This window comes from Triticum dicoccoides, chromosome 2B (assembly GCF_002162155.2).
Source record: "Triticum dicoccoides isolate Atlit2015 ecotype Zavitan chromosome 2B, WEW_v2.0, whole genome shotgun sequence".
NCBI classification, from domain to species: domain Eukaryota; kingdom Viridiplantae; phylum Streptophyta; class Magnoliopsida; order Poales; family Poaceae; genus Triticum; species Triticum dicoccoides.
The window spans coordinates 557,970,542-557,980,452 of record NC_041383.1 but is presented as its reverse complement, the minus strand read 5'-3'; the positions used below and the strand labels follow the sequence as shown (position 1 = coordinate 557,980,452).

Sequence of the window (9,911 nt, the reverse complement as noted above, 5' to 3'; positions counted from 1 at the left end):
CAGTGACATGTGGGCCCAACAAACGGCTGGCCGACATGTCACTGACCCAACTGCACCTGCAGTTACGTCACCGAAGCAGCGTCCCTGTCCAATGTATTTGAATGAACTAGCTTTGGTGCAAAGTATGTGTTACATATATCGTGCAACAATATGAATAATTGGTCGTTGATTGCATTCTAAAGAAAATAATTTAGAACTGTGGTCTAACATTTTTGTCGTAATTCTTCTAATTTGAATTTAAATGCATCAAGGTATTGATGAATGAGGAAATGTTGAATTGTTGATGATCAGTTTATCCTGTTTTTAGTTTGATCATCTACATATTATGTGCATCTAGTTGTCTTCTCTTTATATACATAGGGTACCCACAAATAAGGAAATAGAATTATCTAACCTGGAAGTGAAAAAGAGTCCTAATATTTGTGTGTGACCTAAAGGTGGGCCTGCCTCCTGTACTGTTGCACACACATAACACCACGATAATTGATGGCCTTGTTCCATGTGTAATTATTTATGCCATAGTAAATACCATTATATCTACTTATTAAAGAAAAACTCTGGACAACCATGATCATAATTTTGTTCAGATTTGGATCTGGCCTGGAAAATGTTGCATATTGCGAAGGCAATACTTGAAAAGAGTCCTTGCGATCCTGTTGTGGAAGTCCTTACATATTGTTCTCTTGCTGAAGTTTCTATGGAAAGAGGTAGTTTCAGACTTCCATTTATCTTAGTTACTCATGCATTTTAATACTAAATGATCTTGGTATTCACGGCCCATACTTTAATTGCAGAAGACATACACTACTCACTCAATGCTTGGTTCAAAGCTTTAGCCATCTTGGAGCATTTGGTTGAGCCTGACCATTGTCGGATTATCTTAATGTATCCTACTTGTGGTAATAACGGTATAAATTGTGTGCTATATAATAGTTTGAAGCATCTTATTTCCAACCCAAGTGCTAAAGTTGCTGCACTTTGTAGGCGTGTATTCAGGTTTCAGGGGTACACTTTAGTCAGTTGCTTTCAATAAGTTTTGGATTACAGAAATTTTGCATGGGTTTCTCCATTTGTATAAATGCACACACTAGTGTATTTGTGCGGATGAACTTTTCTCGCTGAAGAAGAATTCAGTTAGAAAATGTGGTGTATTGTAGATTTTGGTTGTTCTTTGTTAATTTCCTTAGTTTGGTCCTAGAAACTTCCACATATTTCTGGCTTTCAAGTCTGCATCCAAGATTGGAGATGCGATTCCATATGCTGCAAAGGTTATTTCATTCATCAAGTCACGTATGCAGAAGCCGAATAAGGCCTATGATGCTTTCTTGGCTATTGAAGGTGATAATACATCTGGTGCTGAAGTTGGCTCAGAAAAATCCTCGCTGGACAATGACAAAGAATTCCTTGCTACCTTGCTCAATGAAGTAGACGAGCAGGTAAATAAGTCAGTTCCTTCATGTAACCTTGATGGTTTACCTCATGAACCTAATAATACAATAGTACTATATGAAGAACTAAAACATGTTTGAATTTCTTGGATTCAGTTTGAAGACCTAGCACAAGCATTAATCCCAATCTCAAAGACAAGTGGTGCGCGTAACGTTGTCTATGCTACACCAAGAGCTGGAGCAAGTAATTCTATGTCTACAGTAGCAACAATCGAGACTTCGAGTAGTACTGAAATTGACCTCGAGACTGCAAGCCAAGGCATCAAACAAGCTAATGCCAAGCTGATCTCTGCTGTACCTTGTCCCATGAAACTTGCAGAGGATTCTTCGCCTGTAAAAGGTGATAGCAGCAACAAATCAGATGTTCATCCTGCAGCACTAGAGGACGATACCTCTGTATAAGAGTACATACAACTTCGTTAGCTTTACTACTTGTTAGTAACTTGTGACTGTAAACTTTTAGCTGATTATATGGTCCCATTTTTTCAGGGTCTACATGGTCCCATTTAGTTGATGTATACTGCCATGTGACCTTTTTGTCGGAGCTGTTCTGCCTAATGCAGAAGAATCTCTTCATTATGAACTGGTTTCGGCTTTTGTTTAACCAAGTCAAATGCAATTTAGGTGTGAAGATGCATTGAATCCAAGTGAACTGTGCTCGGTTCCAGTTTGGCGTAATCCTCTGCATTATGCATCGTGCATGATATGACTGGAGGTCCATTGCGAATTTGATTGGAATTTCATCATCCTATAGTTAAACTGACCGGAGGCAATAGAAGTGGCATTCTCCTGCTCTTGTAGCATCTTTCATTTATACTGCTGTGCATCTGTTGTCTTACTATGATACATAACTTTTTACCTCTGTTCAAAAATTGAAGTTCAAGTTTGTTTGGAAAATTGTAGTCCTTTCTTTTGGTGACAAAAGGCTTTTGTATACATTGGCGGGAAGTTTGTGATAAGTACACAAGGTTCTGGAATAGTAGGTAATAGGAGAACCTTGTACACAGTTATCAGTTGACATAAGAACCATATAGTACCAGCTAATGCTGGTTTCATAAGCAGCATAATTTGTTCAGTACTTTTGTTATGTTTTTTCTTCTTCTACAAATGACCAAACTTGTGAGCTCTAATCTTTAGCCAGGTACTTTGGGCAGGGGAGTACTCTGCCTTCTAGATGAGGTCTGGGGCATTAGGAAGAAGAACAATTTCGTCTTGAAATAGAACACTAGGATATGTGACATGGAAAATGTCTAATAGTTGGCACTCTTAGCAGTAACTGTTTGGTCTTGAAATTTTAGTTCCCAATGTCAATGGGATTTGAGTTCTTGTTTTCCTACACTGCAAGGTACGCTACATTTCTGTATTTATTCTACACTATCTATTTATTCTACACTATCTATTTATCTACACTTCTGTTCCATTTGAATTCACACTGCCTTCTAGCTATCATTTCTGTTTGATTGCAAGAACTGGAAAGATAATAATGTGTTTGCTAACATTCGGTGCTAGATCTGGCGATTATCATACTTATTACAGGGTATGCTTATTGCTTAATACAGGGTGTGATAGTTGTACGTACGTTGCACACCCTCACTCTAATCAACCTTGCCTCTGTTGACTTGTATTGGTGACCCCGAACTGTACTGTGAGCCTTTAGCAAATTAGTCAATAGATCTTCGATTTTGATTAGCTTTTGTGTGTAGGGTTTGGTAAAGCAATAGGCTATGAAGCTCACCTTTCGCATGTGGGACCATATGATGGTAGGCTGCAGCCGTTTGGAGGATGTTTGCTAGAGCCTTTTTGTCTCAATATGCTACTCCCTCCGATCCAAATTCATTGACGTAGCTGCGTCAGTAGAGTTGTACTAAAGCTGCGTCGGTAGAGTTGTACTAAAGCTGCATCAATTAATTTAGATCGTAGGGAGTATGTTATATACTTGTTTTGTCAGTATTGCTTTTGTTTTGCTTTAAACTTCCATGATGTTGTAATTATTAGTCCTTGATCGTGGAAGTTTCATTACTGTGTATCATGAACAGAATAGCAGATATAGAGGCCAGGGGAGGTTTTCTCTGTTCCATTATTAGTTTTGTTGACTCACGTTTAGCGTGAAAGTCATGTTCTGCTTGCAAGCTCATTCGATCTCGCGGTGAACAGTAAAATCATTAAAAAAATCCAATTTTTTAATGATGAACTTTGTCAAATGTTTTAAGTGCTTGCAAAATTTTAGCATGAAATCACATTAGTGGAAGTCATGGTAAAAAAACAAATCAGGACTTCAAAATGCTTTCGAAAATAACACTTTTGGAGCATCGTTTTTTTTTGCCACGACTTCTACCAATGTGATTCTTTGATGAATTTTTGTAATCACTGAAAACTTTTTGTCAATGTTTACCCCAGAAAAAAAATTCAGATTTTTGAAATTCTTTTACATTTTTTCAGAATTTACTGTTCACCGAGCTCCTTTGAGCTCGAGCTCAAAAACTCTGCGTCCCGTTGAGTGCTCCTTCTTGCCCATGGAAATACTATTTGGCTAGGCTCATGGATGGGTACCCTTTAGGGGCCTCCTCACTTGCGGTTGAAAGGAAAAATGCAGGTGTAGAATTTTTTCCTACAGTTACACTATTCATGCATTTGACTCAAAGCAATGGAGCAAGGAGAAAATGGAGGAAATTTCTTTGATACCTGTTTAAAAGGAATTTCATAATCTGCTTGGACCTCCTTTTCATATTCCTACGCATGAAGAATGAAACTAGAATTCTTAGTGGCATAATATTGTTAATTACACTTTACTACGTGGTTTGATTTTGATTTGATCATGTTTATTAGGATTCATGTGTTTTTCTATTCATGTGAACCAAACGTCCAAACTTACAAAATTGCCGTGATTTCCATTCCTCTATTTTACGCATGCATTCCTATTATATTCCTACATTTTCCTAGATTTCTATTATTTTAGAATTCTACAAACCAAAGAGCTCCTAGACTAGCTATCCATTCTTCTCGGGATCCATAAGGTTCACACATGGTCAACTTCTATGTACATAGACTCAATTATTTGATTTATATTTCCGATGTTCTCTCTTATTAGCAGCATCCATTTGAAAATCTTGACTTTGAAGCTTAGCCTGCACGATTGTTGGTTTGGAACCACACAAATGAATAACCAAGGCTGAATACATACTAGTACATATAGATTGAACTGAAATAGTAGTGGCGCCACTTGAGAAATACTCAATGAGTGAGCTCCAGGCGCTCCCTTCAATTACTATACTTCATTTTTAATACATGCATGCCCTCTGTTTATGGGAAATCCTTCATTTGCAAAGCTCTTGTTGAAGAAAGTACGAACAAAGTTTTGACCAAACCCTAGTTTGATGCCACCCATGCATGCATGTCTCTTTAAAGCGAATTATCCTTTCAGTGGGATTGAACATGTTCCCTGTATTTTGTTTGTGTTCCATTCTTTCCAAGAGGACCTTAGCTAGAGCAGGAAAAGCACTAGCTACCTCAAGCAGTCAAAGCCCGGTCATCCATAACCGCATGCATGTGCCTCTGCGTTCTCCAAGTCGATCGAGCGGAGTAGTTAATTCAATGCTTTTTAATCTTTGAGATGCACTGCTCATTTGGCCGTGAAATGCATGGAAGCATGCACGACTGCACGAGACGATAGTTGCAAGCTTACTATATGTATACTCCTGCATGTGTTCAAACTGACGACGATCCACCAATTGAATGAAGTAGCCATGGAAGTTTGTTTGATAGATTAGCTTGATTTTTCCCTTCTGAAATCCCCAAAACTAACGGCACAGCGATGGTGATTTACAAAGTCCTCCTACTTCACCGATCGCTGGCCATTACTACCTTTCAGAAGGCACCGCTCGTGCTCATGCACTGCTCTAGACTATCCTAAAATTACAGAACTTAATTGGTCTCCGGTTACTCGTGCGCGCAACGTACGTTACAACAAGCGTGGCAGTTGATTAGTAACACGAACGTAGGGGGCCGATCACCCCATGCCATTGAACGGCGAGCTCCAATTGTTGGAGTAGCCGTCCGCCACCTTGGCGACGCTCACGGACGAGGAGCCCTGGGAGAGCTCGTAGGCGCGCCTCATGGCCGCGTACGGGTCGACGCCAGCCTCGGCGCCGTACCCCACGAGCCTCCCCTCCTCCGTAGTCGCCGTGCTGCCGCTGTGCCCCTGGTCGGCGTCCACCACCGTGCCCACCGGCATCATGTACGCGTTGCCTCCGAGGCCTTGGTACCAGGCGCCGCCACCGCCGTTGCCGTAAACTGCGGCCCTCGATGCCGGCTGGAAGAAGTTGTGGGTGCTGCCGCCGCTTCCCAGGTGGAGCTCCTGGATGTCCTGCCCGCCGTGCGCGGCCGCGATCACCGCGTCCTGCTCCGGCTTACACCACCCGCGGGCGTGCCCGCCAACGCCGTACGGGTAGTGCAGGGCGAGCTGCGCCGCGGACTGCTGCTGCTGGTGGCTGCCGAACGCGATGGACGTGGGCCAGCCGTGGTGGTACCCGGCCATGGCGTCGGCCTGCAGGTGCGAGACGATGCTGCCGTCCTCCGCCCGCCACACGCCGGCCTCGGCGAGCTCAGCCGCCTCCTTGAGGCGCCTGGCCGCGCCGCCCACCGGCAGCGTGCTGCCCTCCAGGATGCTCTTGACGTCGTAGCGGCTCATCTCGAAGTTGGTGACGGCGTTGAGCCCCCGGAACTTGATGGCGGCGATGTCGTACGCCTCCGCGGCCTCCTCCTCGGTCGCTGCACAGCACGCGCATGATTAGGGTTAGCTCACCAACGCGTGTGTCTACCCAACTGACCAGCCAGTGGAGCATATTGCGCGTTGCATGCATGCATGCACGCACGCACGCACGCACGGCGCGGTGGCGCATGCAACGCGAGCTGCATGCGACGGCGCGAAGCTCAAGCGAGGCGCTGGGGATATTCAAACCGGTGCTTGACCGCATGCCCCGGTTTCCTCAGACAGCTCCGAGACACAAGCTTGGAAAGGAACATTTCGGACATAGTTAATGGTGTACGTACTCCACTATCTTAAGCGCCATTTGAACGCATAAAAATATTGCAACGCTTGCGTCCTACGAGACTACTGAGATTTCGTGAGCTGGAGTAGTAAATAATTAGGGCTTCATGACTTGGTTCTCGGAAGCACAGCACAGCTACTGCTACTAGGACTACTCCAGTACAGTAATTAAACAAGTGGTTTAGCTAGCTGAGAAAGCAATTTCGCTTTGATGTGATAGTTTATGCGGCTTACTGAAGGTGCCGAGGTAGAGATCCTTGTTGCCCGCGACTCTCCCTATCCTTGCTTGCCATCTTCCTTGCTGATGATGCCTGTCAAACCATAAGATATATATTTAGTACCACTAGATTGGTAGGCTACCAGTTTTCACGCACTGTAAATAGTATAGTTACCTGGTTACACCGCGATATTTTGACGCGCCACGAGAAAAACCACTACTATTCCTACAGTTGAATGATCATATGCATCCATGTGATTGTTAGCCAACAGAGACGTGCTTAATTACGTACCGTGCAATCTTTCAACACATGTATACATGTGATGTTGTAAAACATTACTTGGGATGGGTCAAGCAATTGTTACCTCCTAAGATATGCAATGTACTCCTGCCTGGTCATATGTTTCATTTCCTCTATCTCCTTCTCATAAGTACTTATCTGCAGATTTTTTATAGGTGAAAGGAAAAAACAGGATCAGTAGCTGCCCATGCAGAAGGAAACAGAACAATCTATTATAGATTTTTTTTCTTACTGGGATATTTGTTGTTGTGGTTGTGCCCCAATATTTTAGAGCTGCCAAATCATAAGCCCTAGCTGCCTTGTCTTCTTTGTCATAACCGCCTACGCAAATGTTCACCCAGGAGAAATTAAAGTGCTATCGAGGACTTAGCTAGCATCAGAACACTTGCCCATACAAATATATGTAGTAATCGAATACTTGCACGAAAGATCAGTACAAATTCTTACCCAGATAAACTGCATTCCCATGATCAGTATTTCCAGTGTCATATTCCAGGGGAGGCCAGCATTGACACACCAGAAAGAAGAAAGCTTAATTATCACATGTTTAAGAACATCCCATAGAAGTTGCCAAAAGATTGAGATCTAGCTAATGATTGAACTATATATCCATGTATATACTACATGAACAGTCCCATTATACCTTGTTTCCCCTTGCGAGTCTGCCCCTCTCTCCTGCAACTATTGTCCCATAGATGCGCCTCATACCGCCCTGTCCATCTATGCCTGCAGGTCGAATTAACAACAAATAACGCGTAAAGTAAAATCAGCTTTGAAGCATCAAAGCGACACTTCTATTGGCCAAACAACCCTACGCAGATCATGGAAATTCGATGCATATGTGTCCCCCCTTTACCTAGTCAACTATAGTACCACTAGTGCATTTTGTGAGGATCACCTTATATTACAAGCATTGTGTTACCTAAAGGCTAAGTGAAGTGGAAAGTTGCATAGCACAAGTGAAGTACTAGCATATATACTGCTATCAGATTAGTTAGCTTTGATTGCATTATGTTGTTAGCAAAATACTAGAGCGATCATGATTTTGTTCCTAATTTTACAAATCTTATTAACAAGTTTTTGTGAAGTTCCTAGCTAATTGTAGTGTACACAGGATCCAAAAATCATCTTTTTTCCTTAGCTACTTCTAACCATACGCATTCTAGGCAGATCGATCCCTCAAAAATGGCATCGAAAAGAAGAAAGATTAGTGTGCAATCGAGGGGGAGAAAGAAAGAAACTACTAGTGATCTAAACGATCTTATATTTCTTTACAGAGGGAGTAATGGGCAACGAAGATCAGGCATCAGGAGCCAAAGAAGCAAATTAAACACCTCTAGGTCACTAGCAGAAGCCAGGAAGATCCACGTTAGCTAACCTTGTTACACCTCGGTAGATCGAGGTCCTTTGCCCGAAGGTGTCGATGGATTTCCTCTGGACGGCGTCTGCCGTGCCGGCGCTCGGCGAATCCACCCGCTTGTTCTCCGACGACGTGCTCTCTGTCCCCACCGCCGCCGGGACCACCGGCATCTGCGGGTGCGAGTTCGACCCCATGCTCATCGAGAGCGCCAGGCCCTGCCCACGCGAGCTCGCGACGCCCACGCCGTTGCCGGTGCTCCCTGGCGCGCCGGAGCACGCATAGCTGGTCGCGCTCGCGTCGGCGCTCATCTCCTGGTCATGCTGCGCCTGGTTATTGTCGTTCCGGAGCCATGTCTTGATCATGGACAGCTCTATGGTGCTGCCGCCACGGCCGTCTACGCCGTGTGAACCAGCCGCCGCGCTGCTGCCCATCGCGCTTCCGGACGAGAACAGGTAGCCGCCGGCGTGGTCCTGCACGTCGGAGAAGGAGTTGCCGCCTAGGAAGTCCTCGAGCTTCGGCGCCTCACCGTCGTCCACCGTCATCCTCCCGCCGCTCGAGCCGACTAGCATCGACAGCTCGGAGGAGCCGCCGTGGTAGTTCAAACCCCTCATTGCCCAATCTGTAACCGCATGATCCCATCCAACATCAGATGCTAGAGAAAGGTATACATGCGCGCTGGAGCTCAAGTAGTACATGCACAGTAGCTCATCAGCTCACCTTGGGTTTCCTGGGTGCCTCCGTTGAAGGCATCCATGACGCCGTAGTTGGCGTCGGCCCGTAGGCCAGACATGCCGAGGTGCGCATCCGGCGCCGTCTGACCTTGCAGGCCATAGAAGTCGCCTCCACCGGAGACGTCGATGGCGGCGGCGGCGGCGGGTGAGCCGTTCTGGTGGGGCTGTGGGTGGCTCCCTTGGCCGGAGAGCGAGAAGCCTAGCCAGTTGTTCGCCGAAGCCATTGTGGAGATGGAGCTCGTGTATTTTTATCGATCAGTGGTTTGATTTGGAAGAGATGGCAGTGGCGGTCTGGTCGCTAGCTAGATTCTTCTGATCAGGGCAGTCAAAGCTAGCATTGGTTTGTGGGAGGTGGCTCGTGGCTGGCTGGGAAGAAGCGCGCGAGGACAGGCCGGGGAAAACAATCCTATCTCTCGGCCGGACAGGAGGAAAATGCTGGAGAAGCAGGGCCCTGTACTTATACCAGCATGAGTGGCTAAGCTAGCCTCCTCCTAGTGGGTGCTACTGCTAGCTACCTGATGCAACGTGTGATTCCAGGTAGCGACTTTCCCAGTATTGAAAACATTCTGAATTCGAACGTGCATGCAAATCGATTCTATTGTATGTTTTCTTTTGCACCTACAGTAGATTCGCTTGTATGTAGGGGTGCTTTTTTGAGAGATACTATACTTATATACTTACTCCATCGTGTCAGTAGCGAGCTATTAGTACAAAGCTGAGACTTATGTTTTTTTCTTTTGCGAGGGAAAAGCTGAGACTTATGTTTTTTTTTGCGGCAAAGCTGAGACTTATGTTGACCACTCTTGA

The 9,911-nt window shown here is 44.9% G+C and overlaps 1 protein-coding gene across 1 annotated transcript; it reads right to left on the bottom strand.

The window, feature by feature from the left end:
• Nucleotides 1-5,200: 5,200 nt before the first annotated feature.
• On the bottom strand, nt 5,201-9,515 carry LOC119364829 (AP2-like ethylene-responsive transcription factor BBM2). The gene is made up of 9 exons (XM_037630377.1): nt 9,091-9,515; nt 8,392-8,992; nt 7,657-7,739; nt 7,461-7,469; nt 7,246-7,334; nt 7,078-7,151; nt 6,888-6,938; nt 6,730-6,806; nt 5,201-6,215 (listed from the first exon to the last, which is right to left on the bottom strand). Exons 1-9 carry the CDS (start codon nt 9,326-9,328, stop codon nt 5,455-5,457), a joined length of 1,983 nt encoding a protein of 660 aa, XP_037486274.1. The 5' UTR covers nt 9,329-9,515; the 3' UTR covers nt 5,201-5,454.
• Nucleotides 9,516-9,911: the final 396 nt, after the last annotated feature.

Bases quoted from the DNA above. Each gene is read 5' to 3' on its own strand.
- LOC119364829 (XM_037630377.1), bottom strand. From the start codon at position 9,328: ATGGCTTCGGCGAACAACTGGCTAGGCTTCTCGCTCTCCGGCCAAGGG. The intron at 7,740-8,391 runs GTTAGCTAACGT...TTCGACCTGCAG, and splicing joins ATCTACCGAGGTGTAACAAG to GCATAGATGGACAGGGCGGT. The intron at 6,939-7,077 runs GTAACAATTGCT...ATTCAACTGTAG, and splicing joins TACATTGCATATCTTAGGAG to GAATAGTAGTGGTTTTTCTC.